The 15,169-nt window shown below is 36.1% G+C and overlaps 1 protein-coding gene across 1 annotated transcript in view; it reads left to right on the top strand.

Moving 5' to 3' along the window:
• Atg101 (autophagy-related protein 101) overlaps positions 1 to 10,087 on the top strand; it is a 70,383-nt gene extending 60,296 nt beyond the window's left edge. Inside the window, exons 4-5 of the mRNA XM_081761736.1 lie at positions 1,393 to 1,559; positions 9,095 to 10,087. Of these exons, the coding sequence (XP_081617862.1) occupies positions 1,393 to 1,559; positions 9,095 to 9,178 (251 nt within the window). The 3' untranslated portion in view covers positions 9,179 to 10,087. The remainder of the gene's footprint in view (positions 1 to 1,392; positions 1,560 to 9,094) is intronic.
• The last annotated feature ends 5,082 nt before the right edge of the window (positions 10,088 to 15,169 follow it).

Raw genomic sequence — 15,169 nt, 5'->3', positions numbered from 1 at the left:
CCCAATCAGATCATTTACATATTTGTTTGTTTCTAATTTTGAAAATATTATGCCAAATTTGATTGCGTATACAATACTCGGAAACCGTAAACCTGCAAAACAATATTTCACATGATTTTATACAGGTGAAGTTCTACAATTGTGGCAAGTTTGATCACGATCGGATTGAGGTATGTGTATTGGTTTTTGCGTTTCAAAATATGACGCAAAATTGGACAGCTCATAATGCGGGAACAGTAAGCCTCTACAGTATAATATTTTACACATTTAAATAACTGTTCAAGGTCTACCATCATGACCAATTTGATCCCAATCAAACTATTTAGAGATTTTTTTTCCCTCAAAATTCAACCGCCCATAACTCAGGAACCGTAACCCTACAGAATCTAATATTTCATATGCTTATATAACAGATTAAGATTTGCCACCTTATCAATTTTGATCCCGATCGGCTGAACTCTTACGATATGCAGTGTCTTTTAGTTTTGAAGGAAAAATCAAATGAAGGGTGAAAAATAAGCACTACCTTTTTTTTTTTTTTTCAGCAACATTATTTCTTTTTGTTATATGATTTCGACCTTCTCTGGAGTCTTCCTAAATAACTCCTTTTGCTGCTAAGTCTTTTCTTAATTATTATTTTGCATAGAGAACATTTTTGAAACAACAGAACAAGCTTACACTTTATTTAAGAAATGAATCCAAGAGCGTGGGACGGCTATGGGTATGGTTAAACCGATTAAAAAGCTGTATATTTTTCCTAAACGTAACCATCAATACTAGTATTTCGGGTCAGGGAAATTGTACTTACTCTGTCATAGTAATTCACTAAGAGTCGGGAAGACCAATGTCAGAATTTCAGTGTGAACCATGATACACTTAAATTAACGCTACTGAACCTTGAAACACTCTCTCTCTCTCTCTCTCTCTCTCTCTCTCTCTCTATATATATATATATATATATATATATATATATATATATATATATATATATATATATATAAAATATCACTTTCTGTCGAACGTACCAGTTTCTTTAATTTTGGAACATATCATATAGGCAAAATCTATGAACTCTTTTTTTCTTTAATCTTGTGGGAGACGCTACATCAATAGCAGCTCTCGTTTTAGAGATATTCATGGTGGTAATTTTAAACCATTGACCTAGTATGTGTTATAGTGGATTGGATGATTGATTTGAAGTTTTGCGGCCGCTCAGCACCGAGGCTAGTGTGTCTCTCTCACTGAAAGCGCATACGCTAACCATATAGCTACAAGGGAGTTCGATTATATAATGGAAGCTGGTGTATATTTAAGCGGGAAAATATGGAAGTATTGTTTTCTCATAACTTTCTGTTTATGATTTTTAATTGTACTTTGTTTTGTTTCTTTCAGAACGACAAGTTTGTAGAGAGAAGATAGGTGATATGTTAACAGAAAAAATCATGTATATAGCAGAGGTTATGAATAGGCATGAGTATGTACCTAAAATGCCCAACCAGTCAGACTTGGATCTTGTATTTGATACAACATATCCAGATGTCCAACCATACTTATTTAAGGTATCATCTTCCATTTCTGTATTGTTAGAAAAATATGTAATATTTGTGTTTTGTAAGTTCCTTCGGGTATAATTGAAATTGTCATTTATTTATAAACAAAAGTTTCTGGGGGGGGGGAGACTAGGAGGTGTATGTGTTGTATTTAACATTTTGAAAAAATATCTGGAGAAGAGCCATGGTAACGTAGTAATTATGGCATTTACCCATTAAATAAATGCAGAGATTTGATCTCTGGCGGGAACGTGATTTATTTCGTACTTTCCATGGAACAATGCGGCTCAGGGTTTCACACAGCCTTTGTCAAAGTTGTACCTGAGAGAATCTCAGGTATAAAGGCGAGACTAATTACATTATTAACTATAATTCAATGATGACGGGATGTAACTCGATGGTGTTGACCACATCATCACTTTTATATTTCAGCCATTCAAGTGTGATCTTATTTCATACTGTTCGTAGGCCACATCGGTCTGCACTGTGTATGAGAGGAGGACAATATTTTTATTTGCAGATATCTGGAGGCGATGAATGAGAGTGTTATTGTTCATGTTACATATAATGACTTAATTAACCTGAGAATAGAGAATACATAATCACAACACGAGAATAGATAGACTATAAACACTTTCGGTAATCGCATCATCAAATGAGGAAGGGGAAGAAATCGGGAGAAAAGTTTCAACAGCAGAAAGAAAAGCTCACAAGCGCTGAAGTGAGCGGCATGTTGGAATTCGAGATCCATTCCTGATACATATTTAGCAGTTGGAACAAAGAAATCACGATAGGAGTAAAAATGAATTACTCTGCTGTTTGTGAAAATACACCACCAAGAAGAAATGAGGAAGATACATTCAAACTCTCAGGATTTGTACGGCAGAATATGAGTAATCCATGAGATGATTCATTTCGCACTACTCAGATATTAAAGCATGTACAGACAAATAAAAAGCATCACTATGAATCATCGACGTCCAAAGGAGCAGTAGGGACACACGGATGCTTTTAAACAATAGTGCGAAATTGGTGCGTGTACAGGGTGCATCCCATCTCTACAGTGATGCGTGTATGGAAGCGATGGAAAGAAAAGAACCGTACACATCAACGATCGGACAGTGGACCGCACAGTATGACCATACCACAGGATGACAGATATTAGATTGATATTGGAACACGGGAACGATCGTGGTCTTATCTGCGTCGATAATTCGACGGTGTCTGTTGAAATGCTAGAGTGGTAGCACGTATGCTTTTTTATCTTGTACCATTGACCCAAAACCACAAACATTTCATGCTAGAATAAGGGCGTCAACGCCGTCACTGATGTGCTGAGTAATATATGGTCATGTATTCGGTAAGTCCTTGCTTCAACCTCTCCTGCAGTGATAACTGGATACTGATAGACGCTTTAGTTATGAGCACAGCCTGACAGCATGCATTGCCAAACATCGTAGAGCCAGAAGGGCAGGGTAATAGTACAGGTCGGCATTGGGTACATCATTCGATCTCTCTTGCTACCTTACCAGTAACCGCTGCATCAGGGAAGTTCTATACGTTGAAGTCATACGATAACCCCGGACGCCATATTTCAGCAGGACAGTGCCCCGGCATATATATATCTTAGAATCACTGCTCCCCAGCTTGTTCGGTCGCCTGACATGTCACTCGTAGGGTATATGTAAGATATGGTTGATCGGCACCTTGTTCATCACTGTCTTCACCAGACAATGTCGATGTCTGGTGGACTTACATACCAGCAGCACTGTAAGTGTTTTCTCGGGAACACATGAAACACCTGTTTGAATTGATGTCGCAACGTATAGAGGATCCATTGCATCACGTGGAGTCTTCACGCAATACTGATCCCTGTATAGTCATGTAACGAAAATGTGGAATATCTGTCATCACTTTTGTGTTGTGTGAAATTTTTTACAAACAGCAGTGTACTCACCGGTAAATACTGGAAACAGTCATAACAGATTCAAACTGGCAGACAAAAAATGTACCATGAATCAAGAAACAGATACAAACGCATTTTTGTTTTGATATAGAATTTCGCTTACATCTCATATTCCGTTCGGAAAACACTTTCTTGTGAACTTCAGACTTTATATATATATATATATATATATAATCTAAGTTGTTTACAAAATTGAAGCCATGAACGGTTATTTGGATATATTGTTAACTAGCTGAAATGTCTGTTCTTCGCACGAGGAAATATGTTTATAGGAGATAGGTGACTCGCTATAAATTGATTTGTGACTATTTAATAAGTTTCGTACTTTTATGCAAGAATGGAAAATTTGATGAACGGAAATTCATTTAAAAAGAAAAGCAACAATAAGGCTATTAAATTCAAATGAAGAACATTGTAGTGATTCATTTTACCAATGACAACGTGTGTGTGTTTGTCTTACTCCTTAATGGGATCATAACGGAATGCCTCACCTGACAAACCATAATCTCTACTTCTTCTGCTTCGCACGTCTCGTACACTAATGTTTTGTTTATGCGCCTGCGATTGTTGTCTTTCACGAACTCCACTCATTGCAATTCTATTTAGTTCGTTTTGTAATCTTGTTTCTTCGGCAGTTTCTCTGTGTTTACTTGCTGCGTGTCTCACTCGATCATCATCTTTAATTTCTTTTCGTTGTGCATATGTTAAGCTTTTTCTTAATGCATTCATTCTCTTCCGTTGTGACGCTAAACGTGCTTCGTGCTCCTCATCTGTTTCATTCCTTCTCTGTTCTTTCTGCGTCCTTCTTTTAGAGACACCAATGCCAAGATTCCCTCCTCTTTTACGCTTCGACATTCTGTTTAACGTTATTATTACTTAATACTCTTAAATTCCATTTAATACACTGTTCACTAAGTTTTACCTTTAGCAATTTACTTTCACTTGTTACGTTTTAAACATATCGCTGGCGTACAATTAACGGTCTGGCAATTTCACTTTTCCTTGATCCAATCTTATACTTTAAAAGTTTCTCTGGCATATATTTAATTTCCAATTTATAGAGAGTAATTAATTTCCTATAAACTTATTTTCCTTGTGCGAAGAACGGGCATTTTAAGTACTTTGTGATTATTCTGAAACCATCATTGTATTTTCAACGACGTCTGTAGACATTATATCTTCTTTTAAACAAACTTGTAAATAAATGTAATGGCTCAGACTGCGTTTCATCGTTGCTTGTTAACTTTCTTTGGTGCTATTTGAGCACACTGGTGCCAGAGAGCATTAAGTAATTTGAAGATGAAACCGACATGTATTTAACTTTCTGTCAATGTACCTCCCAGAAAAGTTGTTTCTCAGTAATCTATAATTTTAGTTAATTATGCTTCTGAATAAGTAATTCTTACTGTAACTTTGAAACGCGTTTCTTTGTGGAAATAGTGTCGCTACTCTATATAGACTTTTCTTGTGTTAGCGATACTCAACTGGAACAGGTAAATTTTAGGGGCGCCACAGAGATAATTGTGTTTAGATATGGGAAGCAGCCTTTAGTAGAAATAATAGTAGTAGTCGGTAGTAATATTAGTAGCAGTAGTAATAGTAGAACAAATAGTAGTACAAACAGTGCTGAGACCCCGATTTCTTAATGTGTACCTTCCTAGTAGTGCACATTCTAGAACATTTTCGAACCTATAGGAAAATAATATAACATGCTGGCACATTCTACAACAATTTCAAACATTCTAGAAGGTTCTAGAGCATGTTGAAAATTCTAGAACATTCTCGAACCTTTGGGTAACTTCTATAACTGTCTGTAACATTTTCCAAGATTGTTAATAATTCTAGAACATTTTGGAATATTCGATCAATAATGATCTGTGTAGAAAGAGAAGCAACATTGAAATTGAAAATAAAGAAATGCACGCATTGTCGTTAAAATTTAACTTTTTTTTTTTTTTTTTATCACAGTAACACCGTTGCTAGGGCGTTTTCTCCCTCTAGGACCCCTGCTGATCCAAACTGAAACCTTCTTCATGGATGGGGGATACAGGGCTACAATACCATATAACTCCCATGGGGCTACGGGTTTTGGTTTCGAAGCCTTTGTGGCACGCACGAACAAACCACACTTACTTTTATTATATATATATTGATTAATTGATAGTGAAAGTTCATTGTTTACAGGATTTATTCTTTCTTTAGTGTTTTTATCGTGTTAATATATTTGTTGTAGGAAACTTGGCTATAGCGCTTTTTACCTTCTCTTCCCAATAAATGTCATGTATATAGATATATAGATACAGATATACTTTTTCCTACATAAAATTAGTCTTTAGCTCCAAAACCATTACTAACGGAAGTCTTAAGTTTATGCATTCTAAATGATAATTTTGTTCCACTAAGTGTAGGTACTACGTTTTCAGAACATTTCTTACTAACACTATCAAATTTTCACTGAACATAAACTTCCTAGCTCTACAAACAACTCGTTCGGGATAGAAAATCTATTGCGTACAGTAATTTGTCGTTTTCTTTCCTATAGACTGATCGATTATGTCCTTGGTTATTGAGTTTCTCAAACTTTTTTTTGATACAGTAATTAAATTGTTTTCGTGTTATAGTGGGGAAAGAAATGTGAAATGCATTATTATTTCCTCATTAAAAATGAAATGTTCAAAAAAAAAAAAAAAAAAAAAAATCCAAGCAAAAAAACTGTCGTGAAAGAAACATTTTTTTAAAGCCTGTTTTCTCCAAGTCTCTAACCCTTCTAATAGGTTTTTGCTTATTTGAAGGATAGTCAGATGTCATGATATATATATACATATTATCGTTTTATTTAATCTCTAAGAAGCCCTATTCTGTTCATTTTTGTTTTCTACGCTCAGAAATGTTATAGATTATTCCAGCTTCATGTTTCTCGGTTAGTCCAAAGAAAAAGTCAGAATATTAATTAATTAATGGGATATTATTTTATCTTAAACAGACGTTCTTACTTTTGTTTGGTTTATCTCGTATCCTTCGACAGCTCTTGAGAGAAGTCACATCGCTAAAACATAAAATTTTATATCTACAACCTAAAATAAATACCTGATGTACAGTCAGCTACAAAAGTTCTTTCCGTTTGGTAAAATTTATTTTGGAAATAACGATGGTATGGCTGGAACGTATAGAAAATGACATTATTTTTTAATTTACTGAAAACTACTCAAATTATCCTTCCATTCTGAAGTTATTTACGAAACTAATTTCATCAAACGGAAAGAACTTTTGTCGTTTACTGTACAACAAATAGGATACTAGGTATGTTTTTGCTCTTTAGCTTGTAGCAATAAAATTTTAATTTTTACTGATGTGACTTCCCTCAAGAGCTGCTACTGTTCGTATCCAAAAATTTACACTTTCCCAGTGCTCGATTACCTCAAAGAAAATGTAAAGATATTATGACATTAATTAATTATCATTTTATTTCATCTAATGAAATATGCTCACTTTGATTCTGCTTATGCTCTACACAAAATATTTGCTAAATAATGATTTCCTCTGATGATGTCACTCCATTGTCACCTCTTGACAACCTGTTTAAATTCTTAAAACAATTATTTTTATCGAATGGGGTAGAGAAGAAGCAGGCCCAAAGTGAGTGCATTTCCTAAGAAATAATATAAAATTATTAATTAATGTTGTAACATCTAAATTTGTTCTTGAAGTAACTGAAAACTGACAAAGCAGTAATAATTTCTTATGAAGAGTTATCTTCCTATCAGACTTTTGTGTAGAAAGAGCAAGCGGGACCAAAGAGAGAATATAAATTGATTTAGTTAATGTTATAATGTATGACTTTGTCTTGGAGGTAACTGAAAACAGTCAGAAAGGGGTAAAAATCCTGGTGACACTGGCCTATCCATGCTAGTTGTTATAAGTTGATTTCAGCAGACTACTGTTGAAGTAAGGGAATATATATACAGTAAAGTCCTGCTAATCCCACTTGTCTAGACATCCGGTTAATCTGGACAGAATTACGAAATATATGGTCAAAAAACCAGGATTTACTTCTGTAGTACGTAATTTCTGACGCCTCAGTTCGAAAGAAATTGAAGATTTTTGTGCCAAAATGTTTAGCAAAGACAGTTCAGGCAGCAAAAGCACGGTAAAAGAAGTAAATAAATAAAAACGAAGTTTTACACGAGGTTCAAATTAAAATTATAATATTGTCGATCTAAAACTTGTATGACGTGCATTTTAAGGTAAATTCCGTTTAATTCAGACTTCTGGTGATCCGAACATAACTGGTCTCATCTAGTCCGGATTATCGAAACTCTACTGTATATATATTAAAGAAAGGAGTGAAAAGAGAAAGAACGTTCAAATGTTTGTAACTTTATTTAAAATACTGATAGTACTTATGACAGGATTGTGCACAGTTCAAGTAATAGATTTTTTTACAAGCCAAGTGCATTACTTTAAGGGAGAAAAAAACAGTTGAGAATGCTCCAAGAGCATTGCCAGAACGAACTTAAAAAGAATGGAGAGATGGAGCGTGAAGGATAACTGTCATTGTCTTTTTATCCGCACCTTCTCTTTCTCGCAAAAAATAGCAAAATATCATCTCTCTATGACTTGCAGTTCTCGAGATATGATTGCTTAAATATCTAGAATTTCGAACTTTTTTGGCCAATATCTGGGGAACGGTGGCCAGTTGAAAAGTAGACAGTTAATCAGTGGCCACCGGTTATTATTTGGTACCAAGATGTTCACCATCCCCTTAGGTATTGATCAACACCAATATGATCTCTGTGAGACTTACGGTTCCCGAGATTTGGCTCCTTCAATCTCCCGAAATGGGAGCTATGTTTTGGCCAATATCACGGGAATGGTAAGTCATAGAGAGATGATATTGGTGTTAATTGGAGTATGGTAAACATTTTGGTACCGATAATAATTCATGGCCACTGGTTACTATTTGGTACTAAAATTCCACCATCCTTTTAAATATTGATCAACGCCAATATGATCTCTCTATGTCTTACGGTTCCCAAGATATGCCTCCTTAAATCTCAGGAAATCGGCCATTTTTTGGCCATTATCTCGGGAACGGTAAGAGTGACGCGTAAAATTTAAACACTTGCTCCGATAGTTTTTGATGCTCTATCGAATGCAGGGTTCAAATTTGAAAACAAAATCTCAAATAACAGACGGACGCACAGACAGACATACATACAGATATAGAGAATTCAGTAACGAACTTTTTTAAGTTTGTTGAAAATGAGTTATTGTTAAATCTTTGTCATCCATTTCTAAATAAATATTTGGAAGACAGCAGTATCACATCACAGATTTTGAATAACACATCGCACGCTTTTAACATTATTATTCTATACCGTAACTTCTTAGTTCAAAATCAAAGCTCACGTTTTGCACACGATTGACTTTAGCTGTCGTGTGTGGGATTATGATAGATCTCGATGTTATTCAGAGTTTCCGTTTTACAATGACTTCTACAAATATGTTATTTGCAGGAGAATAGATTGAATTTTGTTTCTATTAAATTTTTGAAACATGCTTTGCTTTCCTTTTCCAGATTTCGTTTTCCACGTGTGGACCTTCCAACCCATCAGTAGGTACAACAATGAGGAAACTCATTAAAGAAACGTTGTCTCTCTGAAATTTGTCATTCATTGTAACTAATGATTTCTCAGGTGAACACAGTGTGTGGCCGTGTGACGTGAATGCATGAATGTGCGTGTGTAATCGTATGTATGGTCTTAACTATATATTTTTTTTTTTAAAAAAAAGAAGGAAGTACCGTTGACGACCAGCGAGTGACACTCTTCGGCATTGTTAGTTTTTCATATAGTTTGTTGGAGACATGTGAAGATTGTTTGTTAATGAACTGATTACATGATCACTTGTAACAATGATCACTCGTCTTGCATTATATGAGACAACTGGTAAGAAAATTTCCAGGATATTTCAAACTCTGTAGCTTGTTAAACGAGTTGGGGTTTCAAAGATAACTTGTACATATTTACAAAATCAAGAATCATGTTTAACGAAACAAATAGAAATTTATGGGTGTGCATAGCATATGTTTGTTGTTTGTGGGAATCCTAATTGTTTGATGCTGCTCACATTGTAGACATTTTAAGAAATTTTGATAACATGCTTGTAATTATAGTGACACTTTTAATCGTATGTTTTTACTTTTCTGTCTGACGAGCAAATCTTTTTTTTTATTATTATTATTTTCATTTTGTATGTATTTGTAAGTAACTGATTGTGACTTTTTTAAAATGAAATGTTCTGAAATGTAATCTTTCTATGTGATGCATAATATTTTTAAAGTTTGTAGTAGCAGAACGGTTAAGTTGATATTTATTGTGTATGTTAATTTTCATAAAATTGTGAAAGTTTTAACGCATAATACGATGTATGACTGATTATGAAAATAATATTAGATGTGAGTCCTATTGCTCATACAAAGATCTCTTTTAAAGAAATTACTGTCTTAGCACATTTAGGCTAAAACTTGTCAAAATTCGGGAAAGTAAAATAGAAATGCCGAGGATTTAAATATTGTTTTTAATTTAAATCACCACTCCTCCAACTATCTTGTACTTGGCGAATGTTATGCGTTTTTTAAAATTAAATATTATATATATATATATATATATATATATATATATATATATATATATATAATATATATATATATATATATATATATATATATATATATATATACACGCATGTAAAAAAGGGCCGGTAACTTCTGCACGGGATTGCCAACACTGATAAAGTTGAGCATGTTCTAGCATTCAGTGCCTGCAACAGAGATAGTTGTGCGAGTGCAGTTGAGCACGTGCGAGTAACAGTAAGGTGAAATGGCTGCCGTAATAGAAAAAAAACTCCTGCCAAATGTGAACTTGAGATCTGTCGTACGTATTCTGAATGTCCAAGAACATAATGCAAATGACGTCCATCGGGAATTATGTGTCTTTACTGGAATAGTGAATGGAAGGTCAGGCAATGATGCAGAGAATTCAGGGAAGGGCGTTCAGATGTTCTTGACGATGAGCATTGTGGAAGGTCTAGTGTTCAGATGGATGATTTGGTGGAACGCGTTATTGAGAAAGTGCGATCCAACCACCTGTTTACATTAACTGAACTCGCTAAAGAGTTTCCAGAAGTGTCTATGTAAACAGTGCATCGAATTGTGACTGATGAGCTGAGTTATCACAAACTGTGTGCAAAGTGTATGCCAAAAATGGTGACAGGCGTTCACAAAGAGCAAAGAATGATACCTTCACATGCTTTTTCTTTATTCCCCGCTGAATGGAGGAATGGGGGTGAGTTCTTTTCTCATATAGTAACTGCGGATGAAACCTGAATATCGTACGCTACTGGGGAATCGAAGCAGCAACTAATGCAATGGTGGCACTCGGTTCTTCTAAAGCGAAGAAATTCAAACAAACACCACCAGTTTACAAAATCATGGCAATCTGGCAACTATATTCTGGGACCACAAGGGTTTGATTCTTGTGGAATTCTTGGAACCAGGACGAAGAATTACAGCAGATGTGTATTGCCAAACACTGAATAACCTGCGACGTGACATCCGAAATTGGCAGAGAAAAATGCTACACTCTGGAATTATTCTGATCTCTGACATCTGCCGCCACACAGTTGGCCACACTGCTGATACAATTCAAAGATTTTCATGGGAAATATTCCATCATCTTATTGCCCTCAGCAATTTCTTTCTCTTTCTTCACCTGAAGAAAGTGGCTTACATCGAAGCGTTTCAAATGACAATGAAATGCTCAAGACCTTAATTCTGGACTGGCTGCACTCTCAGGCGGCAGATTTTTACACAGGTTATACGGAAGCTTGTGCCACACTATCAGAAATGTCTGGAGGTTCATGATGACTGCGTCGAAAAATATTCAAGGTATGTACTTGTATATCAATTACAATAAATTTCTTTTTCTATCATTATCTCGTTGTTCTAAACAAATGTCTTTATTACGTGCACCTCGTAATTACCCCCGTGAGTTTTTGTATTTCGCTCTATTGTCATTCAACTAAGTGTTTATTAATTTGACTACATTTGTGATTCCTCTTTTACTCTCCATTACATTGAACAATCGGACATTGAAACGATGGATCTCACCATTCAAACTTTCTGCTGTTCCGAAAATATATATGCAGTCATGGGCCTCAAAGCTGTGCTATGTTAAAGTAGAGCATGAAAAAGTCAGAGTTTTTATGAACATTTTGGAAGACTTGTCTCCGAATAAATTCTGTTGTTACTATGTTGGTGATATGTTAAACTCCATCTATGCAACACAACACTATACAATAAGTTTTGTGATCATCATACTATACTACTGTGATATCTTCAAGAGTACCTTAGAAACTACCCTGTCAAGATGAAAACTTCCGATACATAAGTACTGCATGAATGGGACAGATCAACAAGATACATCAACTACAAGTATATATGTAGATTTTTTGTTGTCACAATAAACCGGGACGGTTTGCGCATATGGTTGTCACGGATAATGGAAGATAGGTATGCTACAACAATTGTAGATGATTACCACAGGTTTTACTGCTTGAAAACAACAGAGTGAACCTCACTGGTGACAATTCTTTTGCAACAGCCTGGCTACTTTCTCCGTGACTGTGTCAGAGTAATAGCACAAAGATGTAGATGACTTTAATTAAGCGGTTTTGGTGTTTTTATACTATATGACTAGGACAACCAACTTTATGCTTTATACAGCTGTATATTATGCTTTATTTTTCCTTACATTATGCCTTAATATGCTGTTCCTTGAATTATACTTCATTTTTAACCATTTCTATTACATGATTGTTTTATTTTACTCGTGTTTATTACACAAGCATTAAAATGAATGTACGAGGGCTATCCAGAAAGTAGATTACGTTTTCGTCTGTGTCCGCTAGGGGCGGGGCTAGCGCGGCCATCTTGGGGTCAGAGCGTTGCGCAGCTCAGTCGGCATCTAGCCGTGCTAGTGAGAGGTTCGTGCTGTGCTCCGTTAAGATACTGTGACGGTTTGAAATGTCTGCGTTAATTGAAAATCCCGCGAGCTGCGAGGTGCGTGCAGTAATAAGGTTTCTGACAGCAAAAAACTGTAAACCGATAGAAATCTATCGGCAGCTGTGTGAAGTGTATGGGGACAACATTATCACTGAAGGTGGAGTGCGACAGTGGGTCATAAGATTTAAAAATGGCCGAACCAATGTTCACGACGAAGATCGAAGTGGGAGACCCAGCAAAGTGACTGCCGAACTTGTCGAAAAAGTCGATGTTAAAGTCCGTGAAAATCGAAAGTTCACAATAACGGAACTTTCTTTGAGTTTTCCACAAATTTCGCGAAGTTTGTTGCACGAAATCATCAGCGAAAAGCTTGGTTACCACAAGTTTTGTGCAAGATGGATTCCAAAAATCTTGACAGAGGACCACAAAAATCAGCGAATGGCTGCAGCGTTGCACTTTTTGGACGCCTACAATAAGGATGGTGACTCTTTACTCGATCGCATCGTTACTGGTGACGAAACATGGGTGAAACACGTGAACTGTGAAACGAAATTGCAATCAATGCAGTGGGGGCACACAGGTTCTCCCCAAAAACCCAAGAAATGCATGCAAACAATGTCGGCAAGGAAGATGATGGCGACTGTTTTTTGGGACAGAAAAGGTGTGATTTTGGTGGACTTCCTGGAAAGAGGCACTACAATGAACGCTCAAAGGTATTGCCAAACTCTGCAAAACCTCAGAAGAGCAATTCAAAACAAGCGCAGAGGAATGTTGAGCTCTAAGATCTTGTTGATTCACGACAACGCCCGGCCCCACACGGCAAATGTCACGCGTGAAGTTCTTGAATCTTTTCAGTGGGAGTTGTTTCCTCATCCGCCGTACAGTCCCGACCTGGCATCGAGCGACTTCCACCTATTCCCAGCAATGAAGAAGTGGCTGGCTATGCAGCGTTTTGATGACGACGAACAGCTGCAAGAAGAGGTAACGAAGTGGTTGAAGTCGCAGGCGGCCGAATTTTTCGACGAAGGAATTTCCAAGCTCGTACATCGCTACGATAAATGCCTTAATTTGAATGGTGACTTTGTCGAAAAGTAGTATTTGTGTGTGGCTTTCATCTGTATATAATAAAATTTGTTTCCTATACTTTGTTGATTTTTTATTCCAAAATGTAATCTACTTTCTGGATAGCCCTCGTATTAATTTTTCCCACTAAAAATTACAATGCAACAAACTTCAGAATTCAAACAAATTGCACGTAAAATGTCAACATAAATAGAGAATACAAATATTTGAAAACAGAAATTTTATTTTCTTGTGTTCAGCCTTCATCATCCTCGGTAGCGCTCGTGCTGTCAATGTTTCTTTTATTTCCCCTATTAAAAGTAAGCCGCAAGTGAGCTTCAAGATTTTCTTCTGTAAGCGAAGATCTGCGTGTGTTTTAAAATCCAATTTAGATTGGAGAATCTCTGAGAGAAATGCTTCAATTCTGCCGGTAGACCTTCTGCAAACATATTTGTATTTGTGCGGGTGGGATACAGACACTGAACATATTTCCAAAATTTGTAGCTTACGTGGTGCCCCGTCATATAACCTGCAAGCTTTTTGTACTCCACGCCAGAAATTTGAAGAATTTCTTGAACTGATGAAAGAATAAGCCACACTTGACCTCCATCCACACCATGGGCTTCTAAAACTTTTATCTGCATACAGACGGCAACTGTAATTTTACCTATGGTATTAAGCTGAAACAAGACATTGTTCTTCACTTGCAATTACAGTGAAACCTGTCAACTTGGCCACCTGCTTATCTTGGCCTAGTTCGTCTTGAACCTGCATTTTCCCATAAGACATTCATTACGTACTACTCTATAAGTTGGCCACACTGAAGCAATGTTTACCCTATGATGATAATGATAGATTTACCTGCGTATCTTGGCCACGAAAAATACAGTTTTGTTATTTTTCTTAACTCTTTCGAATTCCCATATGAGAGGCAGATGTTCTGTATTTGTGACTGGACACAAAGAAGCATAGATTCGCACGATTTGTTCTTGGAGGTCAATGGTCAGAACATTGCCCTCATAAAAGGGTGGTGAAGGAAGATGTGAATAAGAAAAAGCACGTACAGGGATTCAGGAAATGGTTGTACGTATTTGTTTACCCTGTCTCTTTTGGTAAAACCATTAGCTCTATCGGCTCCTTTCATCAGTGGAAAGCTTTAGTAATTTCGGAAAATTCTCAAGGTTAAAGCTCAATTGTCATTTATTGGCACCTGACTGCATGTCAAAAGGTAGCGGAGGTTTTGAGATTTCTCAAAACATCTTTTGCTCCGAGGGAAACACTTCTAGCTCATTAAAAAGAGGTAGTTAACTACAATATTAGAATGTGCATATCTGCCAAAAAGAATAAAGCAAATATGTCTAGAATGAACCACCATTCAGTAACAACTGAAAAGATGTCATAAATTGCATATGAATTTCTCAATTTATAACTTAGCTTTTCTTGTTTCCAATCTAAATCACTCAGTGTGCTATGATATCAATTTCAATAAACTGCGTACATACACTTCTACTTCATGGTTGTTTGTGT

The sequence above is a fragment of the Thermobia domestica genome, chromosome 6 (assembly GCF_964235325.1).
Source record: "Thermobia domestica chromosome 6, izTheDome1.hap1.1, whole genome shotgun sequence".
NCBI lineage: Eukaryota > Metazoa > Arthropoda > Insecta > Zygentoma > Lepismatidae > Thermobia > Thermobia domestica.
This window is presented reverse-complemented; position numbering and strand designations above follow the sequence as displayed.